The sequence below is a fragment of the Chinchilla lanigera genome, unplaced genomic scaffold (assembly GCF_000276665.1).
Source record: "Chinchilla lanigera isolate Chin_1 unplaced genomic scaffold, ChiLan1.0 scaffold00032, whole genome shotgun sequence".
In the NCBI taxonomy this organism is placed as follows: Eukaryota; Metazoa; Chordata; class Mammalia; order Rodentia; family Chinchillidae; genus Chinchilla; species Chinchilla lanigera.
This window is the reverse complement of record NW_004955433.1, coordinates 13,420,035-13,441,197: the sequence shown is the minus strand read 5'-3', so window position 1 is coordinate 13,441,197 and position 21,163 is coordinate 13,420,035. Positions and strand designations below refer to the sequence as shown.

The window sequence follows — 21,163 nt, the reverse complement described above, 5'->3', positions numbered from 1 at the left end:
TGAGTGATCAGATCCAAGGATGTGGTGCAAGGCTACATTACTTGGAAGAAATATTGCAAAGCTAATTTATATATTGGAGAGGGGACTAATTAAAATTTAAGATTTCTTCCAAACTTGAAAATCTAGAAATCTATGTGATACTCTCCCAGTGATTCTAAGAGACATGTGCTAATCTCCCAGCTGAGTACCTCTGGGACTGCGAGATGCTCTAGAATGGATTTTTCAAGTTTAGGGTGGACCCCAGACCAAAATTTCACTGTACCTTAAGTCCTTTTCTACTGGTGCTTTGTTTTCTGTTGTTGATTCACATTTGAGAGGCTCAGGGTGCACTGAGACATGAGTCATACTAGGAGGAAACTCTTATGTAAGAAGTTGTTGGACTAGATTGCCGCAATTTGCAATCTAAGTGTAGAGCTCAGACTGTTCAAGTAAAAGATTAGCTAAACTCTGTATGGGGAGCTGTTCAGATAAAATAGGGCAAACTCTGGATAGGTGGAGCATGAGCGTCCCAAGGAAAGCCTAGGGAGAGCTTTATAGGACGAAAGTCTTTTCTACTGGCTCAGATTCCACAAATGGGCTGGCTGTGCGGGACTCCCAGGAGCCTGTTCAGTGCTGGGGGAGGAGCAGTGCATCCACTTGGATTGGGACAGAGACTTTCTGGGCTGTCAAGCTGTTGTCCTTCCATGATGAGGCTCTACTGTCTGCTTTTGGCATCTCTTGTTGCTTGCACGGCTTGGGGTGAGTATTTTGAAAATAAAAACACCTGGGATCCGGGGGCACATTTAGGAATCCAAGTTTTGAACAGACATGGGTGGAGATGCTATAAGTAAATGGCATGACAGGTCCATCCTAAGGGGCGTTCACTCTGAAATAGACTTGTAGCACTCAGACCACTGAGTCTGGTCTGGACATAATGAGACAGGGGGAGGATAAGCACCCAGGGCTTCCAGAGTGCACAGCCGTGCAGAAGTTCAATGAACTAACCGCACATCTCACACGTGAAGATGAAGAGAGCTCAGTTTTCATTCTTAGTCCATACATGTCTTTCTCAGTTAAAGATTCTTAGTATTTATAAGGTATGTGTCCTTAAATAAGATAGTGAACTGTGTTGTGCCTGAGTCACCTATTTTTTGACCCATCTTTAATGTAAAGATGTCAGTAGTCCCCATCTCAGCAGTTTGGAATGTGGAGGAAATAGATTATTAATTCTGAACCCTTCTGGAAGGTCCTTTATCTTGGTCTGATGAAGCCTGTAGCCTCCTGCATGAGTGGATGGTGAACAGTTTAAATGAAAGAGACAAGTGGTTTGATTTCAGGACTCCAGGAAGGTCAAAACCCTCTAACAGAATTCATGATTCCTTATGGGCTGGGAGAAAGAACTTCTCAGGGCAGCCTGTATTTATTTGGTGTTCAAACAAAGCAAGGGGATAGTGAAGCAAATGCAAGACCTGAGCAGGACCTTGGGAGTCAGTTTAGGCTGCTCCAAGTACGAAATTTTGCCAATTAAAGAGAACTGTCTTATGAGATCACTGACATCAGTAGTATTTTATCTTCTCCCTGGCTGTGTAAACCATGAGAGACCTGGAATGCAGGAAAAAGTAGAGAAAGAAACTTAAATTGGAGCAGAACCATTCTTTACATCCTGTTACCCTGGCATCGCTATTCATTTCCATCTTAAGGATGTCCATACAGGCTGTGTCCAATTTACACTTCCTTCATCTGTAACATGACCATGTTCATGCTAATCTAGCAAAGATTTTTTTGAGAATCAACTTTAAGAACAAGGGTGTGTGCCTGTGACAAAGTGTAAAATCTTTATAACCTAGTGGTGACTACTGTTTTCATTCTTGTTTAAACCTTCCAAGCATCCACATTTTCACCCTGGGCAATCTGGCTTCAGCCCACTTTATTAAGCTGCAGACTTATCATAGAGCTAATACAGACCACAGCGTGAAATTCCTGCTTTATCATCCTTCACTTCTTTGAAGCACTCTACACCCCTGCCAGCCCCATCTCCTCTTCCTTCTGGGTTGCCCTGCTTCTGTGCCCTTCTCTGGATATTATTCTGGTAGATGATCTCAGGTTCAACTGCAGCTATCTCTATGCATTAATCTCAGATCATCCTCTTCTCTTGCCCAGGTCTTCAGTGAGACACATATACATGATGGGCATTCTCATCTTCAGCTGGATTATGTACCTGCCCCTCACCTACCTCTTTACAGTGTTGACATCCTTATCCTATAGCATCTTAGCAGGATTCTGACTGACACTGTTTTTAAACCTATGTAACAGATGGAGACTAAACCTCTTCTTTCTCCTCCTTTTTTTTGAGGAATCCACATCCTCTCAAGGATCAAATCCTCCTTCAGAATTCCTCCTGCACATCTCCCTTTCCCTTCCTAATATTTGGGCTGGGGATTTAGCTCAGCAGCACAGCGCCTGCCTGGTAAGGGCAAGGTAGAGAGTTCGATTCTCGGTACCGGCAAGAAAAAACAGCAATGCAGTATAAAGAAAACCATTGCTAATTTCCTTCCTAATACTTTTCTCCTAAGTTTAAAAAAGGATAAGGCAGGAGGATAGCTATGAGTTCAAGACCAGTATAAATTACATAGCGAGACCATGTCAAAAGAAAGAAAGAAAGAAAGAAAGAAAGAAAGAAAGCAGCATCTATGAGTGTTGCAGAAGCCTTGGGAATCATAAAGAAATAAAGAACCCTGCAATACCACTGCCTATGAACATCTCAATTATTTGCTTCCCAGGAAGTGCATCTTGATGTGATTGCTGATACTTAGGAACAGGAACAAAAGAAAGAAATAAGAGATTTTCCCTTAGTAAAATATCCTGTTTCCCTCACCTGTAGAAAGACCTGCTCAGGACACCAGAAGAAGTTTGTCCACTAGGTAAACCCGATTCTTTAGTCTGTCTTTCAAGGCCTGTCTTAACACACACCTGCTCAATCCAGGATTCTCTTCCTCTCCGCATAGACTTCGTCTGGTGATATTCATATGCTGCTTCCTGCTTCCCAGCCAGGCCCTGTATATTGCTGTCTCTGTGGCTCTGCACCTTCTCTCCTCTCCCTTTTACACATTCCCACACTATATTGTGTTATTCACTAGTCCTTGGCTGCAAATCCCAGCTCCTCCGTACCCATGAATGCCTCATTCATTATTCCAACTCCTATAGCACCTTTCTGATCACTCCACAAGGACACAATCCTTTTCTTCCCAGTGTTTGTAATTTGTCTGTGGCTCCTTTTGACTACAAGTTCAGCTGTCCTGAAAAAAGAGACCACCTCATGTGCATCCTCTCATCCACCATGCAGTGCAGCACCAGGATTCTAATGAATACATGCTTCCAAGGCAAAGACTATGTGTTGTGGTCATTCCCAGCAGCTCTCCTTTATGTAGAGACTTCTGCCTGGGTGTTTTTATATTATCTGTCCCAATTTTCATCTCTACATAGTCTTTTGGGTTAGGAAAGAGTTTTTCTTATCCTCATTTTACTTGAAAAGAAACTGAGTCCTAGTGGGTTTGGGAGACTTATTCAAGCTTATGTGCCTAGAAACAGGCAAAACTTAACTACAATCAAGCTCTGACCTCACCCTTCTGATGTGTCCTCTTTCCTCTCTATGTCCAGCAGGACACCCATCCTCACCACCTGTGGTGGACACCGTGTATGGCAAAGTGCTGGGGAAGTATGACAACCTGGAAGGATTTGCACAGCCTGTGGCTGTTTTCCTGGGAGTCCCTTTTGCCAGACCGCCTCTTGGATCCTTGCGGTTTGCTCCTCCACAGCCCCCGGAGCCATGGAGCTATGTCAAGAACACCACATCTTACTCTCCTATGTAAGCCAGTGGCCTTTGTTTTGGCCTCTTTCATGGGGGATATTTGTCTTAGAGGAATGTAGGAGGAGTCAGAGCATCCAAGGATTGGCTTATGTTTTGTTCTAGAATTCTCTAGAGCACTGTAGAATCTTGGAAACATTTCCCTAATTTCCCCATGTCGTGGTGCTCTTAATCATTAATACTTGTCATATTCCAGAATGATCTAGAATCTGAGAAACTATTAGTGAACAACACAAAAATCCTCCTTTCACAGAGCTTACACATAGCAGCAGGAGAGAGGTAATAAATAATATGCAAATTAATAAATGAATTAGGTACTACATGAGATTATGTGGAGTTCTGGAAATAAGTAGTTGGACAGCGAGGAAGAGAACAGGTAATGATGATGTCTATTCTCCCATCTTAAGACTTGGTATGGCTGAGAGAGTGTTCAATAAGGGAAAGATGTGGGTGTAGGGTATGACTTGGGGTTAACTTTGGAATTTCTGACTCATAGGAATGTCTACATTATTATGCTCCAGTCACCTTGGTTAGCTGAGAAAAAGATTGCTATCATTTCCAGTTGGCCTCACAACCAGCCCCAGAGCACCTCAGAAAATGGCTATCTGCCATGTCTATCAAGATCTTAAAATACTCCTTAAATGGACTTGAAAATAAGAGCACAAAATAGCAAGAATCTTCCTGTGTGTGTGACCTTGGAGAGTTCTCTAAGGTCTTTGTTCGTCAGTTTTCTTGCCTGTACAATGGTGACAATAACAGAGTTAATGGCTAGGGAAGATCTGTGTCTTATATGAGTTAGTTCATAAGAACTTACATCGGAGCCTGGCACATAGGGACAATTCAATACTTGTTACCACTCTGAACTTGTGCTAGATTTTGAGACCTCTTATCAGGGCAGCAGACAAGTTGATGAATCTTAGCACAGTGGGTGTGTAAGACCCTTAGAGAAAGCACTCACTTAACTTGGCTCTGGAAGACTGGGGACCAAAGCAGAAAGAAATTCATTCAAGGTCAGCTAGCACACCAGATGCCTTGAGGCAAAATGAAATGCAGTTCTCCAGAGACTGTCTTCAAAAATGGTTGCTCAGTGTGAACGTTTGCTATTTGGAAAGTTTTACCAGGTGGTGGAAGTCTACGAAGGACTAGAACTTGGTTACCTGGTGGAGGACCATGGCTACCTGGTGGAGGACCATAATTACCTGGAAATTCAGCAGAGTGGGGCTGTCCTGGGGGTGCAGGAAGTGTCATTGCAAAGGGTCAGTCAGTGCATGGGTAGCCTTGTGTCCATGAACAAGAGACTCTCCAGGGCTCTGAGTGGAAAGCACTATGTCCTTCTCACTTTACATGGTCTAGGAGAGTTCCAAAATTCCCAGGATTCCCATCAAGGCCTCTATAAAGTTTCTTACTCAATGTAATTCCTCCATTCCAGAAATGGCATTTCCATTTATAGGCTGAAACCTCCTAGTGCAATGTCAGGATGCAGGTGACACTTGGAGTTTCCATCTGATTGAAAGTTGTATTCTTTCTTGTTAGGTGTTCCCAAGATCCAGTAACAGGGCAGAAAACTTCAGACCTCGTGAACACCAGAAAGACTATTACTCTTACGTTTTCTGAAGACTGTCTGTACCTGAATATTTACACTCCTGCTGACTCAACCAGGGAAAGTAGGCTGCCGGTAAGCCTGGGGACCACTTGTGAGACTGGTGAGTTCCAGCATCTGGATTTTCCACTATATATGGGATGGTGATGAAGGCATCTTGGAGCAGGAGCACCATAGGCCAGCACAGATTCAGGGGCCCAGAGCTTCCTTTCTTCCCAGGAAATGTGATTGTCCTTTCCCTGGTTCTCTTAATTATGTTAGACCTTTGGGGGAGAATTTTATCCATGTGGAATATATGCCTTAGATTTTCCAAGTTTCTCCAGTAAGAAAAGGACAAAAAATAATTGCTTAGTTACTGGTGTGGCTAGTAACTTACTAATCCTATACAGCTAAGATTTAATTTTCAAGAAAACTTTTGCTACAAGGAATATTTGAGAAAATTGAACAAACCCAACTGTGTTTACATATAAGGAAACTGAGGCACAGATGGAAGAAGGGCAGTCACATAGTAGGGAAAACAGCAAGACCTTTGGTCTTCTGACATTCAAACCAGTGCTCTGTGGCATGGGCTAGGAAATGAATCACATGGGCTGGGTTTCTACACACACCACCTATGATAATTTTCACTATCCTGAAAGTGCAGTGAGAACCTTCACTCTCATGTGGTAGAGGTGTTGGTGAGCAACCCTGGGACAATCTCAGAAGCACTTTCGTGTCTTTGGCCAAACAATCAGAGATTTTATCATAGCTCCGTTATTGCCTTTGGCACTGGCTGATGTTCCAGTGAGTCAGCATTTCCTAAACAAATGAGGAGTTAAAGGTGAGGTAGGCTGCAATACAACCACCATTGTTAATTCCCTACCACTTTGTTTGTAACTCTGTATTGTCTGTATTGTGCTTGTGATATGTTGTAAAATGTTGTATGTCTGTTAATGTTTCCCTCCTTTTATCTTTAAAATAAAAAAAAAAATAAAAAAAACCAAAAAACAAAAAACCACAGAGCAGGGAAAGCATGCTGGAAGACAGGACACACTTTCCAAAAACAGCCTGTCATAGGTTCTAAGAATAGTGTAGGAGTTTGTGACCTTAGGACTGGAAGCTGGCCCTGTATGTGCTTTGTAAGACACAAGGAAGTGGGAACAAAATTTCCTGCATTCATTCATTCATTCACTTACTCATTCACTCACTCTGTTTTCTCTTTTGTATTCAGTTTTATGTGAGGATAGGAAAAGGAGAAACATGGAACAATACCCACACTAAGCATGTGGATCCTGCCTTCAAGGATCTTACTTTCTCAGCTTCATAAACCGTTGCTAACCTCTCAGTGTATCATTACTGATCAGCTCTAGGGCCCAGCCTCCACTCACTGGTGATCTCAACTCCACTCCTGCCTTGGAGATTGCTGGAATCAGACATCAAGAAGAAATGGTGATAGAAAGCAGGAGGCTCTCCAGCTATGAACACAAGCTAGAACTATAGGATACTCCTGTGACTGGCATATAGCTTTGAGCAACTTCTTAATTTCTCTGAACCTTTTTTTCTTCAAATAGAATAACACCTCTGAGTATTGAATTGCTTTATTGGCAACCTGTGCATGTTCCTAAACCAGCACCAATGAATGCAAGTAAGAACTGACTTTCTATGATGTGACCACTGGTTGCAGTCAATGGGCAGCCCCATACTGCATGGTGAAGTTCAGTCACTGCCATTGTTAGCTGTGGCACTGTGTGCAGATGTCTCAGGTTTCCTATCTGTTATATTAGAAATTCTTAGTGTTTGCCTCATAAATGGTTTGTTTAGTGGTGATTAGAATAGTTATATAGATATTTTTATTAGTGGTTTATTTCATTAGAGAAATTATTACAACATGGCCATTATTTTATCCTCTCTCAGCCCATCCTTTAATGTGAACTCTTGAAATACAACTATGATAATGAACTCTTGCATCTCCTTCGCTCTTCAACTCTTATCACAGTCCCTCACACATAGTAGGCTCTCTGATAGTTATTTAAATCACTGAAGATTTCATAAAGCAGGTAGATGTGTGATGGCCTCAGGAATGTAGTAAGATTTGGCTGTAGAGGAGGCAGAGGGAAGTTATGTAAGGAGAGGTCACTGTCCAGGGCATGTGCATCTTGAGAGAACCATTCCTACACACAAATTTAATTCCTCCAATAAAAAGTAAAGGAGGTGAAGCTGAAATACTAGTTCTACCCATGATCATGTCATCTGCATGAATGATCATGCATAAGCATGATGCAGTGATGGAGACGTCCTGATAGTGAAGGGCCTGTGCTGCTCCCATGGTGATATTCTCAGTTTGGACAGTCTTAGGAGGCTTTAACAAATAATGTCTTGGGAAAAAAAATGAGACACCAGGGCATACTGAGTAGGGTATTGTCTTCGAATGCAAGTGGGAGAGTTAGAGGGGAGAAAAGCTGTCATTTGTAAACTAGCTGGACACTGTGAACTTTGGACAATGTGCACCCTGAGTCAGCGTTGGGACCAGAGAATGAAACCAAACAACGTCTGAGAGCCTTCCCAATTCTGCTCCCAGTAAGCAGTGTGGATGTGTCCTTGTCCAGGTGCTGGTGTGGATCCATGGAGGTGGCCTGGTTTTTGGTGGGGCTCCACTCTATGATGGACTGGCTCTCTCTGCCCTTGAGAATGTGGTGGTGGTGACCATTCAGTACCGTCTGGGAATCTGGGGGTTCTTCAGGTGAGATATTGTGCTCTTCTTTGCACACATTAGCTTCTGTGTTGGTGTATTTCCTGTTGGTATGACAAATACCTGATTACTTTGGAGAAATAAATTTACTTATTTACTTATTTCATTCCAACATCAAGGGTTTCACTGAATTTGTCTCTGGTGACAGCACCACGGCTGTGTCACAGCATGGCTGAGATCAGAAAGGAACTATTCAGCAAACAGAATATGTCACAGGAGAAGTCAAGGAGCCTAGCAGGAGGAGTCAGGGGCAGGCCTGGTCTTTGTGAGCAGCTCATTCTTTTCAGAACTAACCAGCATATCATGGGATATGTATTAAACTCTTCTAAGCTCAGCAGCCCCAGTGATCTAGGCTATTGGTGCATTAGGGATCAAAGATTCAGAACATGAAACCTTGGATGGGGACCATATGCAAACCAAACCATAGTAGTTGCCACAGAAAAATTATGAGATCCCAGCCATAGTCATGCCATTGTTGAAAGCACTTTCTTTTTTTTCCCTTGTCAATCAACTTTATTTTCAAACAGAAATCCCTGTATAAACAGAGCCAGTCTCTATTAAATTGTGTGATGGTATTAGTATTTAAAATATCTTTTACAAATGAATAAAAGGATGATATAAAATACTGGAATTTGCTTGGTGAATATTAATTGTGAAATTTCTTCTTATTTCTGAAGTTTTTCCTGCTGCATTTGCTGCTTTTTCAGACATGATCTCTGAGCACTTCCTTCAGTTATATCTTCTGAACTGAGAATCAGCCAGCAGTTCTTTCACAATAGTCCTTTTCCTTTGCTTCTTGGAAATTCATGAATGGTAGAAATCAGCTATATTGTCAACAATAGTTCCAATCTGGAAGTACTTAGGGAAGCCATCTCGGTCATTTTTCTTGTAAAACCTTTTTGGGTCCATACTTGCTCTCATCTTCAGAGCTTTGAAATAATTTTTAAGTTCGTCGGTCAATTCTGGAGCTGTCATACTAAACCAACCATCACCTGCAGTCTTTTGTCCCTGTTTCCTTCATTTTTTCTGAAGTTGACCCTTTGATTCACTATATGGTGGGATATAATATTTTTTTTCAAAATCAGGTGCAATAACAGCTTTCTGTAGAGGTTCATTTTCCTGTTTCTCCTTGATCTGTGTTAGAGTTCTCTTTTTTGACTAAAGTTTTTCTGCATTGAATTCAATATACATGCCACCCAATTCCTTGATACTCAGACCAGAGCTATACTACTACCTGACAATTTCAGAAGTTTAGACTCTATGTTATTTAGTAAGTCATCTTCACTGCTACGCTCACCTTTATTTCTGTCACTGTCTGATGGTTCTTCTTCACTGTTTTCATCCTCTTCCTCTTCTTTTACTTCCTCAGTGCTCACCTCACTTGCCTTATCTTCCAAGTAACATTTTTCATCAGCATTCAATCCAGGAGTTGTGTCAGTTACAAAGTATGCATTGTCATGAGATGTATTTTCTGAGTTTTCATTTAACGATTCTTTTTGATCACTCTTTTCAACAAAACCCAGTGTCCTCTTCACTTTCACTGCTTTCAGATTCCTAGCTTGCACCACTGCTGAGAACTAGTAAGACAGAATCATCTATACCCTGAGACTGGTTGAGCTCAGGTTTGTTTAGTCTGGTATCACCTTCAAGATCTACACTTCTTTCTCTGTTGTTGTCCTCACTGTCAACTTTACTTGTGGACTCTTTGTCATCATCACCACCATGACCACTGCACTTTGTCAGGTCATTTATTTTTATTGTTATGGCAGAAATTCCCCTGCCCAAATATTCTGCAAGAGACGCTAGTGAGAACAAACCAGAGTTTAATTTGAGGCTAGCCACCCTCACTTCCTTTGCCAATGTGGAAGCGGGGGCAATGGCTAATTTTGTTTCACCTTATATACATTTTGGTTTCCATTGACAACAGATTGGGGTGTTACATTCTCTGACCCTGGTGGGCATATGGTGCTTCTCTCATCCTGTTGGACCCCAGGTCAGTTGCAGGTCACATGTCTAACCATGATAGATGTTTCCTCCCATTATCTCCTTTTTTTACAACCTATGCATTCCTTTAGGGTTACAATGTTTACCTGGGGCCAGGAGATGGCACTGCCCAGGCAGGGTCATGGAGTGTCACCTAGGCCTAGGTGCCCCCTTATCTTGGGGAGACATTCCTGGGCAGTGTTGATCTGGGGAATTAGCTCTTGCACTGTCCCGGGAGGCTTCCCAAGGCACCATGCAGGCTTTTACCAAACTATTTTATCTAAAATAGTATGCTAAGATTCATTGCCCCCTACATTATGATGCTTTTTCTCCCTTCATTCCATCTATTCACTGCTGCAAATGCAAATGTTTGAGCTAATGACTGCATTACAGCCTCGCAATTCAGATTTGAGGACTCAGATGTGGCTTTATTATTTTGAGGGGTTGAATGCTTTTGAGAGACTAACTGCTAAAGGCTAGCATCCTGAATTTTACAGAAATTTTTTTTTATTTTAAAAATTTAAAAAATTGACAAAACAACAATGAAGACAAAAACAAAACAACACAAAAACAACAAAAAATGATACATGACCTCAAGACAAAATGGTAGAAATTTACAGTGGTTGCTAAATTACATGATGTTATCTTCAACCAAGTTGCTCAGTCCATTAGACATAAAAATGTAAGGTTGATCTGAAGTTTAGAAAGACATTTCAACTGAGAACTTTTATCATTTTCCTTTCTCTTATTTATTACTCTGATTTCCTCTTCATCCAAACTCTGTCTGGTATATGAATACTCTGACTTCATAGAAATATTCGTGCTTCAGTTTTTATTTTCTGGTTCATTGTTAGTATATTTATTATCAGCTTGTCCTGGAATTTCCTTGGCATAATCGTGGTTGTTCTCTTATGTGTAACTCCAGGGAATGAAATGTCAGAGCATGATGAGTCAGCATCAGTTACAGCTTCTGCATGTGATGCTTGGCTTTGACCTGTTAGAGGTTTAGCCTTACTTCTGGTTCTTGTCATTTCTGTGGAAGGCACAATTCTAGAAATACCCAAAGCGTGAAATTCTGCTTCAGAGACAATTTCTTCAGCAACAGAATCATTTAGTTGAGTTATCTTTTGCTTTTTTCTTACAGTGGACACTGGTGTGGGTTCAATTATGATCTGCCTTCTCCTAGTTATTCTTAGAATAGGCTCCTGGATCTCAGACCCTGAAGAACATTATAATTCTGCTTCAGAGAACTCTCCATCAGTAGATGGTTCAGTGATGTCTGCTAGTGAGCCTGCTGTAGTCCTGCTGTTCCTTTTTTTGGTTTTAGGAACCCAAGAGATTGAACTTTGTTTCCCAGCTGTCTGTGATTCAGCTGTACTTTGGTTATTAGGTCTAGATTCCTTTTTGCTTTCTGGATGTGCTGTATTCCATCAGCAACAGAACTCTTCTTCTTGTGGCTGGAGGCCCACATGACTTATACTCTACCCTGAGAATGTGCAGACCTGGTAACTACTATTTTCATGTCCTTCCACTTCCCAGTAGCTACCACACCTTCCAATCAAAGCACTTTCTTATAGCTCTTGATAATTCATCCAGTCCTTTTGTCATTGGACCTCAGTGAAATTTTCATTGATCAATCACATTTGTCCATTTGGCTCAGAGCTTTAACATGGGTTGAGTCCATCTGCCTGGCATGCCTGATCTACCTGCCAAACTTCTATTCATTGTACAGTCCGAGGCTTCAAGTTACTGCCTCTGAAATACTCATTTCCTTTTCACCTGTGGTATGTGCCAGTGCCCACTAAACTCGGGAAAGAACCCTCTTTTCCACAAGTCTCCTTCTTTGATGGGAGTGAGCAGTTAGCAGAGCAATGAAGGGCTGTACATCTTCTGAGGAACAAGGAAGAGGCGGTCTCTGGGGGGGAGTGCAGATCATGCTTGCTGAGAACAACTTTCAACAACTGTGCTGCCAGGCCCTTCTCACAGAGGCCAGTAGTGACCCAACAGCTCTGCCCACCTCATGGGGTTTCTCAGCACCAGCCACAGACAGCCTCTCTGAAGGGCCTCCTTCTAGTTCTGCCCACCTATAACCTCCTGGGCTGCTCCTTCTCAGCCACTTTGCTACTCCTGCCCTATCCTCAGTCCTCTGTGTCTCCTTGTCCTTCTCCCCAACTCCCTGAGGACCGTTACAGCTCCTTGCTTGTAGCATCTATCTATTAATGCCAGGTAGATATCTTCGCCCACTCCCATGGACGTCTGCAAGATGCCTCCCATTTTACATCTGTAGGTGTGGTGTCCTATACGGTATATGTATACTGTGATGTCCACTACCTCTCACCCAACCATGACTCTTCCTCTCTTTCCTCAAGGCCCACAGTGCAGCCACTAGTAGCTCTATCCTGCCTGTTCCTCAGGATTAAGACCTGGTAGGTAGGGAGGACTCATCCTTTCCTTTCCTTTCCTTTCCTTTCCTTTCCTTTCCTTTCCTTTCCTTTCCTTTCCTTTCACTACTTCCACTTGGCCAGCAAATCTCCTTGGCTCCAACTTTAGACAGTCTTTTTTGTTTTTTTTTTGTTTTTTTCTCCGGTACCGGGAACCGAACTCACGACCTTGTGCTTGCCAGGCAGGCACTTTTGCCGCTGAGCTAAATCCCCAGCCCCTGGCTCCAACTTTAAAATATGTTTATCCAACTATTTTAAAATATGTTTATCCAACTATTTCTCAACTTCTCCTCACTCACACCCTAAACAAAAGACCCATGTGCTCAATCATTCTGATCACTACCAAAAGCTAATGTAGCAGAGAAGCTTTCACTAGTCATGAGATCTGAAATATCACCACACTGCCCCACATCTGCTTCTTTCTTTAACTGGTTTTCTTTTTCCTCAAGTTACTTTCTCCTTTTTTTAAATTTTATTTTCAAAAATAAAAGAACCAATACATATTAACAAACACACAGACACAAATAAAATAACATAGAAACAATAAAAACAATACAGAATTTCAGACTAGGTGAAAAGAAATTAACAAGTGTTGTATTATATACTGTTATCTTTATATTGGTTACTCAGATAGACAAATATAGAAATGTAAGAATGATCAAATCTTTAAATATTAACTGTTCCTTTCACGAAAGCAATACAAATTAATAGTACTATATATATATATTAATTAGATGATTTACTTTCAATAGTTGATGGCATATTCTCTTTTCATTTGTTCATAGTCTATAGTATAAGCTGAGTATAGCCAGCTTTGTTCCCAGTGCAATCTAGCTCTTAGATCACTCTTGGATACACAGTCAGTGGTCAGTCTATAGTAGCTAGAAGAATGAGTGTAAAGCACCCAGTAGAACACTGCTGTAGGAGGGAGAGGCAGAGGAAGGCCCCTGTATCAGACACACAGGACCCAGACCTCATTCTGAAAGACTAAGTGAGAGACCTTAGATCCTTCCGGTTCTAAGAGCATCATCGTGATAGCTCTGATTCCCTTCCCTCTCTCTGTCTCTTGCAGCACAGGGGATGAACACAGCCCCGGGAACTGGGGTCACTTGGACCAGGTGGCTGCACTGCGCTGGGTCCAGGACAACATTGCCAACTTTGGAGGGAACCCAGGCTTGGTGACCATCTTCGGGCAGTCAGCAGGAGGTGAAAGCGTCTCTGTTCTTGTAAGTGTTCTCGCCACCAGACCACAGTCCTAGACTTCATATGGCTGGTGATGGAACCTCTTGAAGAGTGACAAATCCATCATGTGTGCCTCTAATATAAGACCTCGATGCAGTGCTGAGATTACTCAGTGTCTGTATCAGCTCATGAGGAACCAGGCCCAACTCTTCTTGTCTTGCAGATGGCTTAGGGTCAGCTTAATTTCCTGGGGCTGTAAGAGTCTCCAAATTTAGCCTGCAATAAAACATTACTCTTCTTTCCCCTTATTAAATTTTCACTGTTCTTTCTACTTATTTTTATAGAGTTTATTGATACAGTTTGGATAAACATAATGGTAATATTCAACACAGGAATTTTGTACCTGTATATGATGTGTCTTGATTCTTCTTTTTTTCCCCAACCCCCTCCCCTCCTTTCAACCCCTCTTCCCCTCCATATTTAAAAAGCTTTGTTTCCATTTTATTTTTCTTTTCTCACTGCTTTCTTTTCCCTTTATTCTTTTCCCCTCTCCCCTCTTTGGTTCCCCTTTCTTTTGAATCATTTCTTCCTATTTCACAATGTCTAGTATACACTTTGGTCCTTATTTACATGTACAGCTTGTCACACCAGAGAAAGAATGTGATATTTACATGTGTGTGTCCGATTTATTTTACTTAAGTGTATGGTCTCAAGTGCATCCATTTTCCCAGAAATGTTTCAGATTTCTCCTTCATTATGGCTCCATTGTACAAAAAACACATCTTTTTATCCATTTCTCTGTTGATGGGCATGTGAGTTGTTTCCAAAACTTTTCTATTACAAACTGTGCTGCTGTAAACATGGGTGTGCATATATCACTGTGGTATGATGTTTTTAATCACTAAGCCTCACCTTATTTCTCTTGGGAAGTAGGGTTGAATATAAACTATACATAGCAAGATCAAGGATATGAATTGATCCCTGAGAGCAGGCAGGGGCTTCCTCTAAGGTGTCCTGCTTACTTGTCCACACCTAAGAGGGAGGACAACACTCTCTGGGAGTGTGGGTCAAATTGGACTTGAGGAGGTAGGTGAGCAGATGGAGGCAGGGAGTTGAGAGCAGAGGGAGGTAGCACAGGGATAGCACAGGAGTTTTGGGACACAGATCCAACCTGGAGTCTTGAGATGTCTTACTGATATGGGGATTGGGGACTGGGGGACATGGATTGATGCTATAAAGGGTGCTAGGAATCAGAAGAAATGAATGAGGCACTCAGTGTTGAGCAATGGGTCAGCCCTATTTCTATATTTTTACACAAGCTATTGGTTCCATAGTTGAATATCCTGTTATGGTTGATACATTGTGTCAACTTGGGGAGTCTAGAGGTTTGGCTAAGTGACTCAGCAGGAAGCCAGGGTGCTTACTTTGTATACATCCTGAGCCTGTGGAAGAGAAGGGCAAAGATTATGTGAGAGCTACACGCCCCTTAGGTGGGGGTAGCCTGTTTACAAAGTAAGGCAGGGAAAAAGAAGCTGTTTGCAGCCATTCCTCCCTTTCTGCTCTGGCTGCTTTGCTGTTCGGCTGCCATTTCCCCCCTTTGCTCTTGTTGCTTTGCTATCTTCTGCCTCGGAGCCAGCCAAGTATGGACTGAAACCTCCACAAACTGTGAGCTAAATAAACCTTTCCTTCCTTCATTTTGGGCGTTGGGTATTTTGTCTCAGCAACGAGAGAAAAGTAACCAAGACATATCCAAAAGAAGATGTTACTTATATTTTACAGTAGAGAAAAAGGAAAAGTATTCTTGAATTCCAAAAACAAAATGATCTTCTGCATTTCCACTATCCATGGATAGTCAATGGGGAACATTAGCAGTGTATTTGCAGAATATTTTCCACAGTTCACCTACGTATCTATGTATCAAGCACTCTACCACTGAGCAACAACTCTAGCTCTTCCATGATGATTATTTTTGCTGGAATGAATTCCAACTAATGGAAATTCTTTTTTGGTAATTTTAAAGATAAAAGGATGAAAACACATTAGCAAACAAACAGACATAAACAACACCCAAACAATAGAAGCAATACAGAATTTCAGACAAGGTGATAGAGAATTAACAATGGTTGTTGTATTACATATTGTTATCTTCAAATTGGTTACTCAGTTAAACAAATATAGGCATGTAAAACTGATGAAAGAATTAAACATTAACTGTTCCTTTCAGTAATTAAACAGAAGTCAGTAGCACAATTCTCTTATCTATCATGTGTGTGTATATATATATTTTTCCCCTTCATTTTCTCCTTTCCCTCATCCCAGTTATTCTTTCTTTTTGAGCAGTTTCTTTCCCTTTCACAATATCTATTATACCTTTCAGACTTTATTTACTCTTTCAGATTCTTACACTAGCGAAAGACAATATAGTATTTACACATGAGGGTCTGATTTATTTTGCTTATGATTATGGTCTCTAGTTGCATCCATTTACCCATGAAAGCCTCAAGTTTATCTTTCTTTATACCTGAGTCACATTCCATTATGTAAAAATACCACAGCTTTTTAAATCCATTCCTCAGCTGATGGGCATTTGCTTCCATGATTTAGCAATTACAAATTACACAGTTGTAAACATGGGTGCACATAAGGAAAATTCTGAAACAAGTTTTGCTTCTGGAAATGCAAGTGTCTTCCTAACATTTTGGTTGCTTTTATGGGAACATGCCACACACTTCCAATACTATTCCTTACTCTGGGTTCTGACTACATCACTTTAAAGTCCTCTTGGAAAAGTAGCACCCAAGGGAGGCTGGGAAACAAGAGGGAAATCTGATGAGCTGCCATGTCCACTCAGTGGCAGTGTCTTAAGGTGAATGACCAGGGAAAAGGAATGGGTAGAGGGAGCCTCAGAGAATAAGTGAGTCACTGACCACCACTCTTTGAGAATTAACTTCTCCTTTCCACTCCTCTCCCAGGTGCTTTCTCCCCTGACCAAGAACCTCTTCCATCGGGCCATTTCCCAGAGCGGTGTGGCACTCACTCCTGCTCTGCTAAGCAAGGATGTCAAGCCTCTGGCTAAGGTAGGGCTCACCCTGGACATATAATGTACATTGTCTTCAACCTGGACTGATATTGCACATTCTCTGCTCTCCTGGAATCCACAGAGGTGTTTCTTGCTGTGAGATTCTCAAAGGATCATTGAGATGCTCAAAGGATCACTGAAGTGAGAACAGCTGAGCAGGAAGAGATACTTCAAGGCTCATATTCCAATCCTATTTCATACTTTATGGACTATCTTGCAGTTGACATCTTCCCCACACCTCCGGCAATTCTGTATCAGCATTGCTCTGTGGGAGACAGTACACACTTCGGCACTTCACTGGTATTAACTCTTTGTATAAGAGAAGTGCAATGATTGCCCTCACCTATGAAGGGGAAATAAGGGTCCAAAGAGTTTAAGGGTCTTTCTGGAGATCAAATAGCAAGGAAGTAGAGGAGTTGAGATTTGAAACAAGACAGTGAAATCTTAGATACAAGGTTTGACCTCCATGCCAAAGAACCTCTCTTGAGACATTCAAGTTTGAGGATATTGTGCTTACTCATTATTTATTTGGGGCCCTGGGGATAACCATTGTGGCTATTTCATAGATGAACTAACAGAGACATATATATTGTGTTACCATATCATGTCCAGTTAATAAAAGGAGCTATGCCACCTGCGATGGGGACAAAAACAAACTCCACCCCAGCTGGTTTAGATTATGTTCAGCTATGTCCTACTGCATTTAGACACTGGGTTTGTGATAACACCCCTTTGTGTACATTGATGGAAGGAAGGGACACTGCTCTGGAACCCTGCTGTTGCTTGTCATCACTGCAGAAAATTGCTGTTGCTGCTGGATGCAAAACCACTTCGTCAGCTGTCATGGTCCACTGCCTGCGCCAGAAGACAGAGGATGAACTCTTGGAGGCCACACAGAACTTGGTAGGTGCCTCTGTTCTAGTGGTCCCTGTGTGTTTGGTCCTAGACCTCATCTCTTCAGCTGTATTTTTGCCCCAGTTCAGCCATCTGGGATAGTGTCTCACTTTCAGCACCACAGTTATGTTACTGATCCAAACTGGAAGTTTAATTTTTCCTTTTTTTATTATGAAGTAGCACAGATGTCTAAAATATCCAATAATAATGTGACAAAAACTACATAAACATGGTTAGCTCTATTATAATATTTTGACATTCATATTTTTAGATGAATTTAAGAAATTGAATATTCTATATTTCTCCAAGGAACTACCATCCTGAGTTTTTGGGATGGGGACATTAAATACCAAGTATTTCAGAGAAGTATCACAGTTTACCTTGATTTATTTACAAGCTATGTAAATACATTATATTTATTTATACACATCAATGACCCAAATTTCTACATTTTCTGACAACTTCCTACCTTAGGATAACTTGAATCTACTTACTATTTATCTATCATTGATCGATCTTTCCATCTATCTATTTTTCTATCCAATCAATTCATTTATAGTTTCATCAATCAAGTAGTTACCCATGCATAAATTTTCCCTTTTTTTTTTGGCACCCTGTTCATCTTAATAAGTTACCAGCCATCTGTTAGTTTTCCTTTAATGCTGAAACAAAATACCTGACACGCAAAGTTAAAGGGGGAAAATTTTCTTTAGCACCGTTTGGAGAGCTTTCAGTTAATAATTGGCTGACTCCAAGGCAGGGAGGGATGAAAGACAGTTCATGGGGGGCAGAAGGTTGAAAAGCACTGAAGAGCTAATACAAGCCTCTTTCTGTCCCTCATATTATATTCTGGCTACCAGGATTAGGGTGGTGCAAAAGCAATTAGTGGAATGATTTCATAATCACCCACCCTTAATGCTAGTACCCTTAATCTTAGCATTGCACCATGAATCAATCACACACAATTGATTCAGTCACCTTGAAAAAATCGCACCTATGACTGCATTAGGTTTTGGAGAGACATCTAGACACAAGCCATAACACCATGGAACATATTTCTGCATTCTTTCACCTAGTACTCCAAAAGAAATGACATATCTGTCACCTATCTGTTAGTTGTCATTGGTTTATCCATATATACATCCAATTTATTTCATTGAACAACCCGTCTATCCATCTCTCCATGCTAAGTGTACGGCAGGGTGCTGTCAGGGGAAGTGACCTGTAGCGTCTACTGATACAAACTGAGAATTTCATTTTTTCCTTTTCTATTATGAAATAGCTATTTATGAATTGACCGTATCTCTCCTCACAAAGAACTGCACAAGGAGAAACAAAACCATATAGTGAGAGGGTAAGTGTAGTGGGAGTGCAGAGAGGGGACACATTGGAAATAGCCAGCAGTGATGCTTCCCAGGGAAGGTGACGTTGGCACAGTGATGGAAGATCGTGGCCATCTGTCATCACTAGGGAGCTCAGCAGGATGAACATCTAGAGAGAGTAGCACCTGGGGCCCATGTAAAATATTCCATTTGTGAGGAAATTTCCATTGTGGTCTCAGTAGTTACCTGAGCTTCTCAGTTCTCTATCTGGACCTCAACGTTGCAAGAAACTTCTGAATCTTCAGGGCAAAGTCTAGATCTGTGTTTTGCCACTGTGTTCATACAGCGACTCTAATGTGGCTTTGGGGCCTGGGTCTGGGTTCATCATATCAAGTAGGTGAGCCAAGAAATTCAAGAACTTAAGCAACTACTACTTTATAACATCTGAAAAGAGAAATATATTTCAATAATTCTCCAAGTGGCAAAGAGGACCCAGCTTATGCAGGTATACTTGGTAACTTTGAGAAAATCCAGAAAACCTGTGATCCCAGGACATCTGAGTTGTTGAGGAAGTGCTTCCATGATTGCCACTGCCCTCAGTACACACACACACACACACACACACACACACACACACACACACACACCTGGCTTGACTACCACTCATAATGGAGGCATCTTCAGCTGTTGCTGTCCACATATCTAGGTCAGACCTCTTAACTAATGTAGACAATTTCAGTCTCTGTGAAACTTTGCAATCCCGATGAACACACAGCAAAGAAAAGCATGAGTTGAAATGAGAATCAGTGATTTTGTGTGAGTCAGGGTTTCCTAAGGCAAACCGAGGAAGTGCCTTTCAAAGTGACTTTAAGAATAAAGGATTTTGATGGAGCAGCATTTTCAGGCAACTGAAAACTTCAGGAACAGATGGCTGAGTTCCATTTAGCTGTATCTAAGATATTATTAAAAATGTCCCTGTGTGAATCACTCAGCTCCTACTCCTCTTTGTTGGTTTCGCACTGAAACACATTTGCTCCCTTGTGAGGTGAGAAGAAAGCATCATTTTGGATTTCTATCTGTTTAGGAATCATCTCTCATAAGACTACAGCATTAATTTTGGTGTACAGTCAATTAGACTGACCCTTGGCATATACCTGTCCTTGCATTAATCTCTTAATTTTGGGGACATGAAGACCCAAGGTCATATGTGGACACCTGAAATCACAGTGTGGCAGAAAAAGAGAGAAACACATGAAGTATGATGTGAATGCCACCTCTGGCCACTCCATTCCATCTCTTATCGCATCACCACTGAAGTTGCCACAACCCCAGCACTATAGTCAACTCACTTCCACTTTGTGCAAGAAGCAAATTGAGATGATGTTGCTATGGTGAACACTTAAGTGAAACTATGGGTGGAGGGACCAAGAGAAGTTGTTCTCTCCCAGCGATCCTGATTCTGACCTAATTCCTCTTGCTGGTGCCTGCCCTTCCCTGTCCTACTTGCTACCCTATGCTTGCATCCATCAAAGCCTGTGTAGGGTCCTTTTTCTCTGGGCCCAGTGAAAGATGAATCAAGAGTAAAAACATGATACTTTAGGGCACAGATGAAAGGATGAGCTTTAACCTCAGGAAGTCTTCTCTTACCGTGTTTTCCTTTTGTCTTCATAGAAACTTCTTAGTTTGGACTTATTTGGAGACCCCAGAGAGGTAAGGATTTTCGTGTTCTCAATTATTTGACTTTTTATAACTTTAAGCTCCAATTCACAATGAAAAAATCTCTTTTGTGGAATTATAGTTCCTTCTTATGGACATATTGGGGAAGCCCAGAGAGGACCATGACTTGCCAGGGTAACACAGACAGTAAGGGCAGAGACAGGACTGAAGTGTACTATCCTCAGTCCCAGTACTGTGCTCCCATCAGAAAATCTGGGCTTATCTATCTTTTTTTCATTCACGTTTCCAGCTTTGAAAATCTCCTGTGAAAGAGGCTTGAGTGGAATGTTCTATCATCAGGAGATGAAGCAAACTGAATAAGGGGCGCAGGATCCTTCACTGAGGCCAATCTCCTGGGAGGACATAGGGCTAAT

The 21,163-nt window shown here is 41.6% G+C and overlaps 1 protein-coding gene and 1 pseudogene across 2 annotated transcripts in view; one reads left to right on the top strand and one right to left on the bottom strand.

Moving 5' to 3' along the window:
• Window positions 1–422: 422 nt before the first annotated feature.
• LOC102008562 (carboxylesterase 1D-like) overlaps window positions 423–21,163 on the top strand; it is a 35,591-nt gene continuing 14,850 nt past the window's right edge. The window contains exons 1-8 of one of the 2 annotated variants that reach the window (XM_005388330.1): window positions 423–738; window positions 3,640–3,844; window positions 5,378–5,519; window positions 8,030–8,163; window positions 13,669–13,822; window positions 16,751–16,855; window positions 17,656–17,760; window positions 20,745–20,783. In XM_005388330.1, coding sequence (XP_005388387.1) covers window positions 573–738; window positions 3,640–3,844; window positions 5,378–5,519; window positions 8,030–8,163; window positions 13,669–13,822; window positions 16,751–16,855; window positions 17,656–17,760; window positions 20,745–20,783 — 1,050 coding nt within the window. In that variant the 5' untranslated portion in view covers window positions 423–572. Of the gene's footprint in view, window positions 739–3,636; window positions 3,845–5,377; window positions 5,520–8,029; window positions 8,164–13,668; window positions 13,823–16,750; window positions 16,856–17,655; window positions 17,761–20,744; window positions 20,784–21,163 lie in introns of both variants that reach the window. The other variant, XM_005388329.1, reaches the window with a different exon arrangement.
• On the bottom strand, window positions 8,819–11,626 carry LOC102029991 (annotated as a pseudogene).